This window comes from Pinus tabuliformis, chromosome 8 (genome assembly GCF_031772625.1).
Source record: "Pinus tabuliformis cultivar Carrire ecotype Pingquan chromosome 8, CPIR1, whole genome shotgun sequence".
NCBI lineage: Eukaryota > Viridiplantae > Streptophyta > Pinopsida > Pinales > Pinaceae > Pinus > Pinus tabuliformis.
In genome coordinates, this window is record NC_142294.1 from 703,013,828 (window position 1) to 703,033,634 (window position 19,807).

The following is a 19,807-nucleotide window of genomic DNA, read 5'->3' on the forward strand; positions in this document are numbered from 1 at the left end:
AAGCACGTGTTCTCATACTGATCAATTAATATGTTGGTTGCATTGGATCTATCATTACACTTAGCACTTGCATAAAATAATATGCATATTAGAGTAGGATGCATTGCATGTTGATTTTTCTCATTAGAACTAATATCATATGATATTATCATGCTAGAATAATTGCATTTAGATTAAATTGCATTTAAAGTAGAAATTTATTTCTTGTTGATTTTATGGCCTAATATTAAGCATGGGTGATCATAAGACACCACAAAAACATGTTGCCTCGTGTGCTTGGTCTTTGATATGTGCAGGTAACAGGTCTGCGGTCCCAAGAGATTGTTGGTGTTCTCATGACCTCCCCATTTGAGTATGTTCGTGCACTCTTTTGAGAGATCATGTCCCAGTTAGAGCCAGATGTTACCCACCACCCGTGGGTAGTATCCATAGGAGAAAAAATTTCTCCTAAATGGTCCTCAGTCCACAGCGAACAGTCCCTTACAGCCACAGATAGTTCGATGTTTCACTATCTCCGCCACCTGATCCAGCCATATGCTCCCTTTCCCATCTGTTATGATCGTATGTTTGAAAGTGCGCCTTCCAAACCCGACGGTATGGCTTTTCATTGTGTAGTTGAGTATTTTAGTTTACTTATCATGGACACTTTTGGGCATGGATTAGTGGGAGGATTTGGTGGAAAGAGTGGGCTTGGTTTGTACTCTTGTCTCCTCTGTCCAATTTGATGGTTAACCTTGTATCCTAGTCCCGTGGGATCTCCTTTATTGGCTACTAGATTTAGGGATGGCACTACATGGAAAATATCAATTTTGGTTGCATGGTCCCGCTCCCCGACACCATATACATCACACCCCTCCGCTCATTATACCCCTTTCACCATATTTCTCATCCGGGTCCACATTTGTCCATTGGGTCCACAAGGAGTTAGCCTCCCCTTGCCCTTGTCCATACTTTGGGTCGGGCCTGGAATGATGCCCTGGAGGTTGATGCAACTGAAAAGAAAGAAAAAAACATAATTTAGCCACTCTCAATAGGAAATGTACCACAAAATGCAAAATATGGCAGGGAAATACACATTTAGCAAGTGGGCAAAAGCCAAACATAACCTCTACCCCTTTCATCATGGCCATCACCCTGGTTCCTAAGGCCCCTTACATCATTTAGGAACCCATGATTGTCCCTGGTGGGTGATGAACTGCCCTTAAGGGGGATATTCATTGTTATATCCCACATATCATGCTTTCATCCCCTGCAGCCCCAAGCAATTACAAAAGAAAAATCTATTAAGGGAAAAAAGGCATATGAAGAAGGGTGGAAAAACAATGGTCGAGGTTGTTGTCACCTAAGATGTACACCTAAGTGCGGAAAAGTTTCTAACCCCGCAAGGTATAATCTTCAAGGCACAACCCTCAAAGTAGGGGTTGTCACCTAATCCCTACTCACTCTGTTTAAGCTCTCTCCTAGATAAGCTAAGGGGGGTAGTGGATAGTTAGAAAGGGAAAACTTGTTGTAACAACAAGTATAGGAGACTAAGGGCAAGGCAATTATTCATCTAAGCAATTTGATTAAAAAATCATTTAGCAAGTTTGACTACTAAAAGAGCAATGTCAATATTTAAGAAACAATCTCAATAAGACAATAACTAGATTAACAATGATAAACCAGTGCCTTATAAAAATGCTTAATAGAGATTCAACACTTGCGAAATTTAATAATATTTCAAGTCACAAGATAAACAATGTTGCAAGATGCAATGTTGGCAGCAATATGGCAATGACAACAGCAGCACAGATACAGCGTATATCAGAGTTGCGGAGTGGTTGGTGGGCAGCAACAGCCAGACATCAGCAGCGTAACAGGAGATGATGTAGAGATAAGGTGTGCAGTAGCACTAGAACACATTCCTCGCTAAGAGGGAGTGTTAGTTTTTGTAGCATCGGATGTGTTCTAGCCACAAAATTTGGTGGAGAGGCTAGAATACATGAGATCTTCAAAACCCAAAAATCATTTCTGGAAATTCCACCTAGAAGTGTCTCAATTAGATTATTAAATGATTTTTAAATATTTCCTAAGTATAAACTTAGGGAATATGGTTAATTAATCAATGTTAATTGAGATAAGGTGAGAATCATCTAGAAACTCACACGGATCGATCCAGAGATGATTGATTAAGTTTTAATCTTGATCGTTGGTACTCCTACAGTGAATTATAAGTGCAGATACTTAGTTGCCCAGGGAATTCGATTTTCTCAAAAGCAACAACTCAGCAGAGAAGATAGAGCCAGAGGGTGAGTAGCAAGTGGAAGAGGAAGGCAGTAGCATTCCGAGAAGAAGGTTTCCAATCCCCAAAAGAGGCAAAGGAAGGAAGACTAGTTTTCTCAAAGGGCTAGCATAAGCTCTGCGCAGAGGGTGACGCGGGGAGCTCAGCGCATAGGGTAGGGAGGCAATTTTGGTGGCAGAAAATAGTTGTGAGGTGAGAGAAAATTCTCACGATAATTTTGCCAATATTTTCCTCAGATTAGATTGCCAGTTGGGCATCTTAATTATTGTGCTCATAATTGCTACTGAAGAATAATAATAAAACTTCATCTACTACACCGGTTTTCCCACATTGAGTTTTTCTGGGGACAATTGTCCAAAAATAACTTTGTCAAAATTCTTGTGTGTGTGCTAGAATTTCTTAGTTTTCAGTATTTTATTTTCCACAGTATTTTTATGGTGAAAATTGCAGTTGTGATTTTATTCGTTATTTGTCGTAGCAAATAAACTGCATGATAAAATTTTCAGTTAGAAGAATAATTTCCAGTTGCTACAATAGATAAAAACTTCACAAGAGGAAGGTTAAACAGATGAAAGGGAGAAGTTTCCAAGTATTGGGAATGCATCTACAAAAAGGCAAGTTACAAATAGGAAAGAAAATATTGAAGAGGAGAAAAAGGATGAGCGAAAAACAATTGTGCAAGAGAAGGTTGCAAAGCAGCGTTTTGTTCAATCGAGAGATAGAGGTATGAAAGAGGCAGTATGGACGTTGCAATGAAGGTTGGCTCAGGCAAATGGCCATTGTATGAGATTTCTCCACTAATACCCTGAGCAGGGTGCACACATCTTTTCTTATCATAAGAGTGTTATGCAGGAGCATCCATAGTGAATTGGCAAAATCCTGCACAACCAAAAACAAGTTTCAAATTCAGTTTCTGTTTTGATGTAGTTCTCAGTTTTATTTTGCAGAAGCTTTAGATAACAAAGGGATTAACTGAGGGTCATCCCAATTCCTTTATAAGAGCATGGGACCACTGAAGCATTGGTCCCCAAAGAAGTTGTTGATATATTAATCATCGACAGAACAAATGCGTGTGTCGATGTTGATGAGATTGACAGAGAAGAACTGAACAAAGATCTGTGAATGATGATGTCACCAATAAGGGATGTGTCAACAACAGCATCATCGATAGGATAATCATCAACAAGGCATGTGTTGCCAACAAGGGAAGCATCAACAAACTGCTAACCAACAACGATGTCACCAAGAAGACAATTTCCAACAAACTAGTCAGAAATAAGGAGATTGCTAACAAGTGGTTTATCAACAAAGCAGGTGTCAACATAGGCATCACTAACAAGATGCTTATGGACAAGATAGTCATCGACAAGGGAAGTGCAGGGACAAGATTTGTCAATGAGGTGGACATCCAAAAGAATGTGTGTTAAAATTGGCAACTAGGGCAAAACTTCATGTGGGTCATCTTATTCATGGTTGATAATATTTTTATTGGATTCCTCTCGTCGAGAGGTGTAGGATTGATCTAAAGATCATCCAATTCTGATAATCATTCATGGAGATATGAATTTATTTTGATTATGGAATTATTATCAAGCCGACCTACAACTCATGTAAGCTCAGAAGCCCAACAGTCGCATCTATTCAAACACCAACGTTGTGTATAAATACAGGAGGACTTTTCCTCATTTGGACTCACACATCTCATCACATCTCTCTCTCTCTATTGCACAGAAAAGAGTCTCTTCTCTACTACGCAGAAAAGGGTCTCTCCCTCACACGTGAAGCCGGAAGCTGCTGAAACTGAAGCTGCAACTGCAGAAGTAAAGATTGACCTGCGTGGACTAGAAGATCTCCTCATCTGAACTACACTGTAGATTCATCTGAACCTCCTCTGAAAGCCGCAACTTTTGGTGGTGGAATCAAGTCAATCTGACAGACGGTTTGCAAGATATCGACTGCCCTTGTTTGAAGGAAGCTGTTCAAACTGAAGCTGCAACTGCAGAAGTAAAGATTGACCTGCGTGGACTAGAAGATCTCGTCATCTGAATTGTGTTGTAGGTTCATCTGAACCTCCTCTGAAAGCCGCAACTTTTGGTGGTGGAATCAAGCCGATCTGACGGTCGGTTTGTGAGATATCGTCTGCCCTAGTTTGATGATGAAGCCGCTAATGTTGATGTTGCTGATCTAAGGTTTTCTACTGCTGAAATAAATCAGATTTATTGTACTATTTCTCTCTGCTAAATTATTGAAGATAAAAGAAGATTTGATCAAAGGGTTTCCCCACACATTGTGGGGTTTGTCCCTGGCTAGCCACCACATCTTGTGTCTCTTGTCTTGGCTCGTTTTCTGTCGATCGTTTAATGTTCTATCTACACTTTACTTTATGTACATGTGATTGCTAATCTGTGGAATATAATAAGGAAAAGAAGTAAACTGTTATAAGCATAGAACATACCATAACTTAACATGGTATCAGAGCTGAGGTGAAGACAAACCCGAGCAAGAGCAAGAGCAATCACCAAAGAGAAGATTGGCAAGGCTATCCTAAAAGAACAATGGTACCTTCATCACTTTTCCTGCTGAGAACAAGCTCCGTGAGAAAGCTGACTATCACGGATGGAAGATGTCTATCGATCTAACCCTTGAGGATCAAGGAGTGTTGGATCATATGAGAGGCAATATTGTTGAGCCTCCATCAAATGCATCCGCTGCTGCCTGGAACAAATGGAAAAACAGAGAAGTCAAAATAAAGAAGATCATCCAGGACTCTATCGACAAGCACTTGGTGGCCTACATCTCTGACCTGAACACCTCCAAGGAAATCTACGATAGACTGGTGAGTTTATTTAAAGTTAATGATGCAAATCAAGTTTTGTTTCTTAGAAATAAGCTTAGGGAAATCAAGAAGGGTAAAGATGAGAGTATGCAAGCATACTTCTTCAGAATCATCGAGATCAAGAACGATCTCCTATCTATTGGGGAGACTATTACTGAAAGGGAAATGGCATTCACAACTCTTGGAGGATTACCATCCGAAAGGTACGTGTTCAGGACTACTCTTCTGAACTATAATGTAATTCCTAGTTTCTAGGAATTAATGACTAAATGCATTCAAGAAGAAACAAGGGTAGAAGAGCAATAAATGCCCATGCCTAAAGGTCCTCCTGCTGCATAAGAAAAGAAATAATTCTGGGACTAAAGGAAAGGCTAGACCTAAGGGTGGAAGAAAAGGATGATGTTACATCTGCAATAAAGCAAGTCGCTATGCAAGGGAGTGCCCTGATAGAAAGGACTCACACCGGGACGATGATCAAAATCCCTTTGACGTCAATCAAAGGAATGACAAATTCAATAGCAAAGGTAAGAGGAGAGCTGGGAATCAAGGAAGAGGACAACCATTCAAAAAGGCTAGAAATTCCAAGATGTATTAAATGCACTTGGCCTCAAAAAGAACCTGGTGCCCATCTTGGCAATGGAAGACAAAGGCTACAAGGTAACCTTCAACGATGGCAAGGTACGCATATAGAAAAATAATGTTAAAGATGCCTTTTTTCTCTTGGGTTTCATGTTGATTCATTATATCAGGTCGATGGAAGTCCGCTAGGTGTCATGTCTTATGACACATCTCTTCAGTCTAAACTTTGGCATCGGAGGTTTGCCCCCCTTCATTATAAAGTTCTACTCGGTGTAAGACAAATGGTGACAGGGATGCCCGAATTCCGAGTAGAGAAAGAAGGTGTATGTCCAGGATGTGCCGAAGGAAAGCTCAAAAGGGGACCATTCCCCTCAAGCCAAAGCAGGACCTTCGATATATTACAGTTGGTTCACTCAGGCATATCTGAGGCTGGCATTAAGAGGGAGACTACTACACCACATACTCCTGAGCAGAATGGTGTTGTGGAAAGGAAGAACCGTACGATTGTGGAAGTTGTCCAGAAACTTCCGAAGTTTCTATGGGTAGATGATGTAACAATGCCTGATGTGGAGGAACCCATATCCACCTGAGCCTTCCTCTTCTAGAAAGAGGCCTTCATGGCTTAGGAGGATACTTGATGATGCTGAAGGACATGCTGCACCCCGAGGAACCTTCCGTGTAAGTGAGAAACCTAACAGGTATCAGGGATACCTGACCATCATGAGCATGATCATACAAAATGAGCCTCCTTCATTCTCAGATGTCGTCAAGCATCAAGTATGGAAGGATGCTCTGACCATTATGGAGAATGATGTCTGGGAAGTAGTTCCCAGACCCCGGGACAAGACAATTGTCACTTCTAAATGGCTTTACAAGATAAAGCTACAGCAGATGGAAGTACGGAAAAGTATAATGCTCCTTTTGTTGCTCATGGTTTCTCCCAGAAGGAAGGTATAGACTATGATGTGATATTTGTACCTGTTGCCAGATATACGACCATCCGCTTGATCATAGCCCTTGTGGCTTCACAAGGATGGAACCTACATCAGATGGATTTCAAGACGGTGTTCTTGCACGGTTCGATCAAAGAAGAGGTCTACATGGAGCAACCCGAAGGATTTGAGATTTATGATCGAAAATCTCATGTATGCAGGTTGAAGAAGGCTCTCTTTGGGCTGAAGCAAGCACCCCGAGCATGGTATGAGAGGATCGATAGCTACTTGATGAAGCTGGGATTCACTAGGAGTGAAGCTGATCCTAACCTTTACTTTGAGGTTAAAGATGACAAGCCTCTCATACTGGTGTTGTATGTGGATGACCTCTTTCTAACAGGTGCAGACCCTCTCATTCACAAATGTAAGAGGGAGTTGGCTTCTGAATTTGAAATGAAGAACCAAGGACTTGAAGTGTGGCAAAAGCCAAGGGAAATTTTCCTATCTCAAGGAAAATATGTGGTGAAGATTCTGAAAAGATTTGGTATGGTGGTGTTATGAAACCAGCTCAAGAAAAAGATAGAAAAGATAGATCAACACCTTAGAATTCAGCCTCTTCGAGGGGGCAACCTCCTTTAAATTACATAAATGAACAATTATTCGATGATTCAAATGAAAAAACCTCCTTTCTATATATAGGAGTCTAAAAAGTCACAATATAACCCAGCCGACCTAACAATAATAATATAAAGCCACAAAAATAACAATAGAGGGATTCTATGGGGCACAGTAATAACAATATGGGGCAACAAGGGCACAACAATATTAATAAGGGATACAACTACAATAGTAATGGGTAATCACTAGTATTATAGGGACCCAACATGCCCCTCTCCTTCAAAAAAGTGTTGTCCTCAACGCTTGAGTAGTTCTGGATGCTTCTGTATAAAATTCTCATCCTCCCATGTGGAATCTTCAGCGGATAAGTTCTTCCACTTGATAAGATACTCCGAAATTGATCGATTTCGTAGCTGTCGAGTTCTTGTTTCTGTGACTGCTTCTGGTTCCAATATAATTTTTCCTTCCTCGTCAAGTTCTGGCAATATTGTTTGAACTGGGAGCTTGTCGCCTATAACCTTCTTTAAACATGAAACATGGAAAACTGGGTGCAATCGAGAAGCTGCAGGAAGCTCCAATTTGTATGCCATAGTACCAATCTTTTGCAACACCTTGTACGGACCATAATACTTTGGTGATAATTTATTATCCTTCTTAGCTTGCTTGAGGGACATTTGCTTATATGGTTGTAGCCGTAGGAATACCCAATCACCTACATCAAAACTTCTTTCGTTGCGATGTTGATCTGCCTGTTGTTTCATTCTATTATGTGCCAACACGAGGTTATCCTTTAAGAGTTGGAGGACTTGTTGTTGATGTTCGATGTGATGTTCCACTGCTTGAACCTTAGAATTTTCTCTTAAATATGATGTGATGGATGGTGGCTGATATCCATAAAGTGCCATAAATGGGGTCATTTTTGTTGATGTATGGAAGAAGTGTTATACCACCATTCAGCCAGAGGCAACCATTTGACCCATTGTGTCTGTTTATCAGATACAAAGCAACGAAGATATCCTTCCAAACATTTGTTTACTATCTCAGTTTTCCCATCAGATTGAGGATGATAAGATGAGCTATGAGCTAACTGAGTACCAAGACAAGAAAATAATTCTGTCCAAAAATTTCCAGTGAAAATGGGATCTCTGTCACTTACAATAATCTTTGGGTTTCCATGTAGCTTTTGAATTGTTTCCATAAATGCAGTAGAAAATGTACTGGCTTTAAATGGATGTGATAATGCACAAAAGTGTGCATACTTGGTAAGTCTGTCAACTACCACCATGATGACACTCTTTCCCTCAGACTTGGGTAAACCTGTGATAAAATCCATTGAAACCTCCTCCCAACGTTGGCTTGGAATGGATAAAGGTTGTAATAGACCCGGTGTCTTAATTGTTTCAACTTTATTTTGTTGGAAAACCAAACATTCCGCCACAAACTTTTGAATATCTGATTTAAGGCCATCCCAAAAAAATTCCTTCTTAACCCTGTGGTAAGTTTTTAAAAATCCTGAGTGCCCTCCTAAGGGAGAAGTGTGCAATTCCATAAGAATCTTTTGTTTTAGCTGGGAATTCTTACAGAGGTATAAGCGATCTTTGTACCATAACGAATCATTTTACCAGCTAAATGTATCAGACGTACTGGAATCTTGTTGTAACTTTCGAATAAGTGCCCACACTTCTTCGTCATTCTTCCATTCCTCCCTTGCTTCATTTATCCAATCTGGTTGGATAATAGAAATGGCGCACAACAATGCTTCCACATCCTCATCCTTTCTTGAGAGTGCATCTGCCACCACATTTTGCTTCCCTTTTTTGTAGATGATTTCAAAGTCATAACCCAACATCTTTGTGACCCACTTTTGTTGCTCTTCAGAGGATAATCTTTGTTCTAAAAAGTATTTAAGGCTATCATGATCCGTTTTTACCTTGAAGTGTCTTCCCATTAGGTAGGGTCGCCATTTCTTAAGTGCATGGAGTATTGCCAACATTTCCTTCTCATAAATAGCTTTGTAAAAACTTTCCCTTGATTGGACGACTTTCAAAAGCAATGGGTCTTTCATCTTGCATTAAAACAGCACCAATTCCATTTCCTGAAGCATCACATTCCACAATAAAGGTTTTTGTGAAGTCCGGTGTAGCTAAGACCGGTGCTTGGCACATTGCCTCTTTAAGATGTTCGAAGGCCTTTGTTGCTTCTGGAGTCCATGAAAATGCATCTTTCTTCAATAATGTTGTTAGAGGTGCTGCTATTCTCCCATAATTCTTAACAAACTTGCGATAATACCCTGTCAACCCGAGAAATCCTCGCAGATGCTTTATGGATGTGGGGATTTTCCATTCCTTAATGGCTTTAATTTTGCTAGGGTCTACCTTAACTCCTTCATGAGATACAATATGACCCAAATATTCCACCTCTTTACTCCAAAGAAACATTTGGATCTTTTTGCATATAATTGTTTCTCCTCCAATAGTTGTAGCACCCTGTCAACATGTTCAACATGATCCTTCCAAGACTTGTTGTAGATTAGTATATCATCAAAAAATACTAACACAAATTTTCTAAGGAATGGTTTGAAAATGGAATTCATCAAACCTTGAAATGTTGAAGGTGCATTGGTAAGGCCAAAAGGCATGACCAAAAATTCATAATGACCCTCATGAGTTCTAAATGTTGTTTTCGGAATGTCTTCAGTCTTCATTCTGATTTGATGATATCCTGAACGAAGATCCAACTTGGTGAAGTAAATTGATCCATGCAATTCATCCAGTAATTCATCAATGACAGGAATGGGAAACTTATCTTTAATAGTGAGCTTGTTGAGCTCCCTATAATCCGGACACATGCGCCATGATCCATCCTTCTTGTGCACCAATACTACTGGAGCAGAGAAAGAACTTTGACTCGGTTGAATTATACCAGCCTCTAGCATTTCTGCAACCATACGTTCAATTTCACTCTTTTGGGCATAGGGATATCTGTACGGCCTGATGTTTGGAGGAACACTTCCTGGAATCAGATGAATAGCATGATCATGATCACGAATAGGTGGGAGACCTTTGGGAGTCTCAAATACCTTGGAATGATTGTCCAAGACTTTTTGGAGATCTGGAGAAATAGATGATTCCAATGTGGAAACATCTAGCGAACATAATTGTGCAATTACACCTCTTTGTTCCTTTTTTAGAAGCTTTGTCATACCATTAGAGCTGATTATCTTTCCCAGTTTCCCTGCAATACCCCTTAATTCAACTTCCTTTCCTTCCACAGAAAATTTCATGAAAAGTTCTTGAAAATTAAAAGCTATTGTACCCAAGGATTGTAGCCATTGGACTCCTAGTACAACATCAGCACCTCCCATTGGAATGGAAAGCATTGGGCTAGTCAATACATATTCTCCCATGGATAGCTTGATATTATGGCACTTTCCAGAGCAATTTATTGTTCCTCCATTTGCAACCATCACTTGACACTCTGGTGCTGGATATAGGAAGCAATTCAATTCTTTTGCTACCTTACAATGAATAAAATTGTGGGTACTTCCTGAATCAATCAACACTATTACCTTTTTCTTCTTGATTTGTCCTTCTATCTTGATGGTTTGAGGAGTGGTAATTCCCGCCAATGCATTACAAGATATGGTCGGATTCATTTCTTCTTTATCTAGGCTTTGTTCCTGGAGTATATCCTCTTCTTTTGACCTTTCTTGCTCCTTTTCTTCTTCCTCTTCACAATCTATGTAGAATAATTTCTTCTCAGCACACTTATGACCTTTAGTGTATTTGCTATCACAACTGTAACAAAGCCCTTTTGCTCTTTTTTCTTCCAATTGTTGTGGTGTCAACCTTATAGGTTGTGGAAGACTAGGGGCAACAACACTTCCATCTTTATAGTTGTGAGTGGTATGCTTCCTGGTTGCCATAATTTTGCTTTCCATTTTTCTTGCTAACCTGAATGCCTTCTCTAATGAATCAGGTTCCCAAAGGCGAACATCATGTTGGATATTATCCTTTAAAGTCCCTATGAACACATCAATCCTATGCTCCTCTGGAATATTTTTTACCCTTATGTTCAATTTTTGGAACTCCTCAATGTGCTCCATTATTGAACCCTTTTGTTTGAGACTTATCAATTGGCTAAAAAAAGTGTTGCTTTTTGTATCCTCATAATGTGCTATCAATTCTTCCGTAAAAATTGCCCAAGTGATAATTTGTTTACGAGAGCAAAGCCATTGATACCATACAAACTGATTTGGTTCCAAATATAAAGTTGCAATACGTACCTTTTGTGTGTTTTGCACATTATTGAGATCGAAAAATTGCTCCATCTGTAATATCCATGTTGCAGGATCCTTGCCATCAAACTTCCTCATATCGATTTTTGGAATATGGTGGGTCTTCGATCCAACATTAGAGTCTATGAAATCATGATTAACATTTCTTTTGTTCGCATCATGAGTTTCCTTTACTACCTTTTCACCATTAGTAAGTATTTCTTGTAGAAAATTTGTCAAATCTGTCTTCAAATCTGCCATGTCTCTCTTCAAATCTGTCTTCAAATCATCAATCTTAGCTTCCACGCCCTTTATCTTAGATTCCACGCCATTTATCTTAGCTTCTGTTAGCTTTTGTGAGAGTGAAATTTGTTGCACTTGGTCTTGTAATTTTGATATATCATGTAGCATTTCTTCCTCTTCTTCATGAGTCATGCTAGAGCTTTCAGGTTGCTTACTAGGTGTTTGCATTTTCTTTCCTCGGGGCATCAGTTACTGATAATAATGCTCTACTATGCCCTTTGAATTCCTTCAAAATAATTTTTCAAACCAAGCTTAAGCAAAAATTTAAAAAAATCTACACACATTTTTTCACTTTGTAGGAGCTCGATATTGCCTCTGATGTATCTCTGTAATTTTGGATCATCCAGTTCTGAAATTGCGATCTGTAGTAGCTCTCTGTGTCCTCTTTCCAATGCCACCAGTCTGATCCCAATTGGATTCTCCAAGGAAGAGTTATGTCAAATCTCCCACAGTGACCTGATTATAGACTAGTTCAGTAGAGCGAACTTGTACGACGTGCCACGTGTCCCTGTTTCGACCTTTGGCTCTGAAAAAGATATACAAGAAACTACAGTTCGTCCTCTTTCTGTACCTTCTTACGAAATTTCAATCCGATGCTCAGAGAGAAAGTTATGACGATTTTCCCCAGGTCACCTGTTTGGAATGTAATTCAGGAGTCTGCAAAAAGACCAACTTCCTCAGATCATATCTCCGCAAATATAGCGCGAAAAGATCTGAAATTTGGACCCGAGATTCAACGCGATTTCTTCTCAAATGGGTTTTTTTTAGCTTCTGAAACGTCGAAGAAAAAAAGTTATAGCGAAAATGCCACAATGACCTGTTTGAAGCAACGAAACCCTAGAATCCAAAGTTCTGATACCAAATGTTATGAAACCAACTCAAAAAAAAGATAGAAAAGATAGATCAACGCCTTATAATTCAGCCTCTTCGAGGGGGCAACCTCCTTTACATTACATAAATGAACAATTCTTTGATGATTCAAATGAAAAAACCTTCTTTCTATATATAGGAGTCTAAAGAGTCACAATATAACCCAACTGACCTAACAATAATAATATAAAGCCACAAAAATTACAATAGAGGGATTCTATGGGGCACAGTAATAACAATATGGGGGAAACAGGGGCACAACAATATTAATAAAGGATACAACTACAATAGTAATGGGTTAATCACTAGTATTATAGGGACCCAACAGGTGGACTGCAAGCGTGCGACTACCTCGAGGATCTTAACTTTCAGAAGTTATATGGTAGTGATGTTGAACCATATTTGGGAAATGCCTCTGAGTTTCAAAAACTCATTCGCGTTGATGTTCTTGGTGAACCTCCTTCCGAACATATGTTTTGCAGTTAGCATTGTGAGCTCATATTTGGTTGAGCCTCACTAGATTGGTGCCAAGAATCTTCTGAGATGTCTTCAGGGCACACTCTCTCATGTATTAAGATACACTGTCGAAGATGTGAGACTACTTGGATACACTGATGTTGATTGGGCAGGCAATGTGGAGGACCGTAAGAGCACTTCCGAGTGTTGTTTCTCCTTGGGATCTGCTTCGATATCCTGGATGAGCAGGAAGCAGAAGTCGGTGGCTTTGAGCACCGCCGAAGCAGAGTATATTGCTGCTAGCATGGCCTCCTATGAGGCAGTCTGGTTGCGAAAGCTCTTCAGTGAGCTATTTGGATTTACATTGGATACCACCGTGATCCTATGTGACAACCAGAGATGGGATTCGATTATTGAGGAATCCTGTATTCGTCGATTGCTCCAGCAGATAGACATCATCTGGGATATGGTAAGTCGATGAGCAAGGAGGCTCCATCGCATTAAGATGATGTACAGGTCGATACACCTTGTCAAAGCCTCGAGGAAAGATCTAATCTGTGATTTTCCCAAACGACTTGGAGTCGTCAAGAAACCCTTGTACAAGGGTCCTACATGTTGCATACATTGAGCTCTGGGCATTTTCAGGGTTTGCGGTTCTTACTGGAGCAACATACGACCACAGGGTGACTCACCCTCCCCTGGTGGTGTGCACTGGAACAAGATGATTCGCTCTCTTGTGGGACAAGATGATTCGCTCTCTTGTGGAACAGGATGATTCGCTCTCCTGTGTAGCAGGATGATTAGTTCTCCTGTGAGGCCTGGATTGATGTGTTCTCCATGGCAATTGTAGCAGGATTGATGTGTTCTCCTGTGAGGCCTGGATTAATGTGTTCTCCATGGCGATTGTAGCAGGATTGATGTGTTCTCCTGTGAGGCCTGGACTGATGTGTTCTCCATGGCAGCGGCCTGGATTGATGTGTTCTCCATGGCAATTGTAGTAGGATTGATGTGTTCCCATGTGAGGACAGGATTGATTAGTTCTCCTGTCGAGGCATCCTACCCATGCAGTCTGGGACTCATGGGAAGTACCTCTCATCTGATCAATGAGCAAGGAAATGAAGTTAGGGACCATAGTAGTACCAATGGACGCATCATTGTATCTACCATACTCCCTACGCTAGGATGACTTCCATTGATCTGGGATCAATGATACTGGTTTGGGACCAGTGGTAGGAGTTGTACCATACTATGACACTGACTTCGAGTCGGTTGAGACTGGTCTAGGACCAGTGGTACATACTCTGAGACTGACTCCGTGTCAGTGCAGTACTGGTCTGGGACCAGTGAGAGTGGTACATACAATGACGTTGACTTCAAGTGGGTTGAGACTGGTCTGGGACCAGTGGTACACTCTCTGAGACTGCGATACTGGTCTGGGACAAGTGGTAGGAGTGGTACTTACTATGATGCTGACTTTGGGTCGGTTGAGACTAGTCTGGGACCAGTGGTACGCACTCTGAGATTGACTTTGAGTCAGTGGAGGATGATACTAGTCTGGGACCAGTGGAGTTGTACTCACTATGACGCTGACTTCGGGTTGGTTGACACTGGTCTGGGACCAGTGGTACATACTCTGAGACTGACTTTGAGTCAGTATGATACATCCTCGATCATTTCTTCTTCTTCATAATTCGGACAAAAGCAGAGCAGAACAGAACAATGCAAGAGCAGAGCAGAACAATACAGATCAGTACAAGGCAGAACAAGACAAAGCAGAACAGGTAGAATAGAGCAGAGCAGGGCAAGGGTCAGGCTGTACAGGCAGTGCATTTGATGGATGAATAGTAATGACCGATAGACAGATTGTAGATGACGTTCTCCCTAGTTGAGAGGGAGTGTTAAAATGGCAACTAGGGCAAAACTTCATGTGGGTCATCTTATTCATGGCTGATAATATTTTTATTAGATTTCTCTCGTCGAGAGGTGTAGGATTGATCTAAAGATCATCCGATTCCGATAAGTATTCATGGAGATATGAATTTATTTTGATTATGGAATTATTATCAAACCGACCTACAACTCATGTAGGTTCAGAAGCCCAACAGTCGCATCTATTCAAATACCAACGTTGTGTATAAATACAGAAGGACTTTTCCTCATTTGGACTCACTCATCTCATCACATCTCTCTCTCTCTACTGCGCAAAAAAGAGTCTCTTCTCTACTGCGCAAAAAAGGGTCTCTCCCTCACACATGTGAAGCCGGAAGCTGCTGAAACTAAAGCTACAACTGCAGAAGTAAAGATTGACCTGCGTGGATTAGAAGATCTCCTCATCTGAACTACGTTGTAGGTTCCTCTGAGCCTCCTCTGAAAGCCGCAACTTTTGGTAGTGGAATCAAGTCAATCCGACGGACAGTTTGCAAGATATTGACTGCCCTTGTTTGAAGGAAGTTGTTGAAACTGAAGCTGCAACTGCAGAAGTAAAGATTGACCTGCGTGGACTAGAAGATCTCCTCATCTGAACTGCGTTGTAGGTTCATCTGAACCTCCTCTGAAAGTTGCAACTTTTGGTGGTGGAATCAAGCTGATCCGACGGTCAGTTTGTGAGATATCGTCTACCCTAGTTTGATGATGAAGCTGCTAATGTTGATGTTGCTGATCTAAGGTTTTCTACTGCTGATATAAATCAGATTTATTGTACTATTTCTCTCTGCTGAATTATTGAAGATAAAAGAAGATTTGATCAAAGGGTTTCCCCACACATTGTGGGATTTGTCCCTGGCTAGCCGCCACATCTTGTCTCTTGTCTTGGTTCGTTTTCTGTCGATCGTTTAATGTTCTATTTGCACTTTACTTTATGTACATGTGATTGCTAATCTGTGGAATATAATAAAGAAAAGGAGTAAACTGTTATAAGCATAGAACGTACCATAACTTAACAATGTGATTCTCTGAGAATTTGAATCAAGAAAGAGTCATGTTGTGTTACTTCTAAAATTAATTTTGTTTTTATTATGTTGATCTGCACTCTGAAACCCTGCAGCCTGTAGCTGTATTACATATGTAGTACTTTTATTGTGTTTAATAGAGCGTAAGAAGCGTACTTTAAAAAAGAAACTGAACAAGAGTTTCTGATCACTTTCTCCAGCAAAATAGTTGAAAAAATCATTTATATTATAGTTGGGTTGGTTGTAATATACCTAGGGGGGATACTATGGGGTACAAAGGGAGGTACCCAAGGGAATAATGTAATAATGGGATGGGCCATAGTAATAAATAAGGTGGTTAACCTGTATAATGTAAGGAACCACAAGTAGTTAGTAATAATGTAATGGGCCCGTGGTATTAGATAGATGATATTGAGGGAACCATGGTAATGACCCATGGTATTGTATGTATGAGGCCTATATAGAGACTAAAGACTCCCCATTGAGAGATGCCAAGGAATATTGTATGAACAAGCATATGGCTTGTGGAGTGTTCTCCTTTCTTAAGGAGTGAATGTCTGGTGTTGCCCTACCTTAAGAGTTTTGATATCAATAAAGAAGCATTTCTATCTATTTCTATCTTGTTATTTCTTGGGTTTATTTGCATTGTTTTATATTTTCATATCAGATCTATAACAAGTGGTATCAGAGCTATAACAAGTGGTATCAGAGCACTTTCTTGGGCAAAATGGAGAATTTTTTTTATTGTTTGCAGGAATTTTTTGGGTCAGCAAGTTTGCAGATTAGATTTGTATGTTTTGGTGCAAAATCTTCAAAATCTAATTGCAGATCTGGATTGTTTGTGAAAAAAATACCCAATTTCAAAAAAAAAAATTGCCGAATCGGAGTCCGGATGAGGGAGATATCACTAATCTAAAAATCAGTGGTGTTGCAGACAATTTTTCGGGGCCGCGAGTTTGCAACGCAGATTTGGACGTCCTGGTGCAAAATCTGCAGAATCTAATTGCAGATATGGATTCTTTGTGAAAAAATACGTCCGGATGAAGAAGATATCGCTGATCTAAAAATCAATGGTGTTGCAGACATTTTTCGAGGCAGCGAATTTGCAAATCAGATCTGTATGATTCGGGGCAAAATCTTAAAAATCTAATTGCAGATCTAGATTGCTTATGAAAAAATACCCAAGATCAAAAAATCAGTCGAATCGGAGCCCGGATGAGGGAGATATCGTTGATTTAAAATCAACTATTTTTCAGCAATTTTTTGTGACGGCGAGACAGTTGCAGCGTGGATCGGCAATTCCAATGCCTAGATCGGGATTTCTACCACATGGGAAGATGCAGAATGGTTGTTCCATTTCCGAAAATAGGTCATAATAGGGATTCTGAGCAATATTGACGGAATTGTGGCCATTTCAAATTTTCGCCAAGTAAGTGAATTTTTTTTTCAAAACCCTCTTCATGGCGGTTCTATGTTTTACAGGAAAAGATAATGGTCCTACTATTGAAGAATACATAAAACAAAAAAAGTCAGTATTTGCAAAAGATTGGAAGGATTTAGTGTGACTTGGTTTCAAAGATGAGGCTGCCAAATGGTGGTTCTCACTTGACAACAAGCAGTTGACCAAACTTGCAGATGCCGAATTTGAAAGAGTCCTTTTAGACAAATGGTCTCGTGCTAGAAAAAATGAGAATGAGACACGGAAGGGGTTATTTTCTGTTAGTATCTCCTTATTGCAGGTTCATGGATTGATTCAGCAGGAGAAGATCGTTGTGTCTATAAATCCTAGTTGCAAGCGTAATTTTATCAATGTTAATTTGGCAAAAAAATTGCAAGTTCCAGCCAAACACATTGAAAATACACAGGTTGATAATGAGGATGTTCAAGTTTATAAGGATTTGAAGCTTTCTATGGATAAGTATGTGTTGCATGGTGATTTTTATACTTCAGATATGGCTAACATGGATGTTGTTTTGGGATATCCTTGGATGGAATCTGTGGGTACTGTCAATATTAATGTGCAGAAGAAATTCCTGAAGATCTGGTATAAAAAGAAGAAAATTACATTGCAGGATATTTCCATTAAGCCACAAACAAAGACTAAGAAGCAGTAGCACACAGCTCTAATGAAACTTACACATCAGATGATGAGCCTTTGATGATCGACAATCAAACATAAACAGAGGCTGAAGCAGAAAAGGTTACAGGTGTTGATACATCAGATGAGGGCTCAGTGGTTGAAGTAATATTGGAAGATAAGCAACAAAAGACGCCAAAACATGTACCAGCTACCAATCAGGCTCCATTAGGTGGTGAATTAAAGCAAAAGACACCATGGGTTAACACTTCAGCATATCACCACCCACATCACCCCACAAGAAAACAACCAACAAGATGGCAACGAATTAGCCACAAAGACAACAACCCCCGCATGACAAATAGAGAGGAGCGAAGATCCACCTACTACACCTCAACACAGAAGAGCTGCCAAGGTCAACTTCCATCTCAAGCGAGCGAAGCACCAGCGAGATCGAGGGTTCACCTTTCTCTTGGATGGCTAGATGCACGTCCATGGTACCAGTGGACTACTCTTTTGAGTAGATCTTATTATTTGTGTTCTTCCCCTGTTTCGGGGACGAAACATGTTAAGGGGGGTGGAATGTAGTATACCTAGGAGGGATAATATGGGGTACAAAGGGAGGTACCCAAGGGAATAATGTAATAATGGGATGGGCCATAGTAATAAATAAGGTGGTTAACCCGTATCATGTAAGGGACCACAAGTAATTAGTAATAATGTAATGGGCCCATGGTATTAGATAGATGGTATTGAGGGAACCATGGTAATGACTCATGGTATTGTATGTATGAGGCCTATATAGAAGCTAAAGACTCCCCATTGAGAGATGTCAAGGAATATTGTATGAACAGGCATATGGCTTGTGGAGTGTTCTCCTTCTTTAAAGAGTGAATGTATGGTGTTGCCCTACCTTAAGGGTTTGATATCAATAAAGAAGCATTTCTATCTATTTCTATTTTATTATTTCTGGTTATATTTGTATTATCATATATTTTCAGGTTAGATCTATAACATTGGTTAAGAGAGCCCGTGTACCAATTTTCTCATTCATGTGGAGAAGGAGGACAGAGTTATAAGCAGTTAGAATTAGTCATGCAAACAACAGCTTCATCTATAATCCCCAATATTCCAGGGCAGACCACTTCAACCATTAAACAACAGAAAATATTAAGCTTTATAATACTCATCATAATACAATAGTATTGCTATACAATGTCATTAAACTATAATAACAACTATATATGCATATTTTTGTTAGACTTTACTCAGCTAGCATATCTATTTAATGCTAGTTCTAATAGTGAGCATATTACCCAGCCAGTTGCTATATCAATCCTAGACCCCCCACTCCCCCGCCCCACTAGTTATTGTGTATACCTTGGATTATAGTAAATATGAAACATGCTCTTCGTGGCAACTGCATGAGCTGCAGCAGCAAGCAAACCCAGATGCATACTTCGGCTAGAAAGCACTGAAGAAGGAATGACACATTGCTGCCGTGCAGCTCTTCTTATTCCTAACCTCAATTCTCCATTTTCATCCCTGTTCATGGCAACGGAATCAAACATTTATATGCATAAGGCAAATGCACTTTACACAACAGTGTTCAAAATTCAAATATGGTAAAT

The 19,807-nt window shown here is 40.0% G+C and overlaps 1 protein-coding gene across 3 annotated transcripts in view; it reads right to left on the bottom strand.

Annotated features, from left to right (window-relative positions):
• LOC149237556 (auxin response factor 4-like) overlaps positions 1 to 19,807 on the bottom strand; it is a 135,303-nt gene that overhangs the window by 112,167 nt on the left and 3,329 nt on the right. For all 3 annotated transcript variants that reach the window (XM_089372693.1, XM_089372695.1, XM_089372694.1), the window contains exon 7: positions 19,557 to 19,721. In XM_089372693.1, coding sequence (XP_089228819.1) covers positions 19,557 to 19,721 — 165 coding nt within the window. The remainder of the gene's footprint in view (positions 1 to 19,556; positions 19,722 to 19,807) is intronic.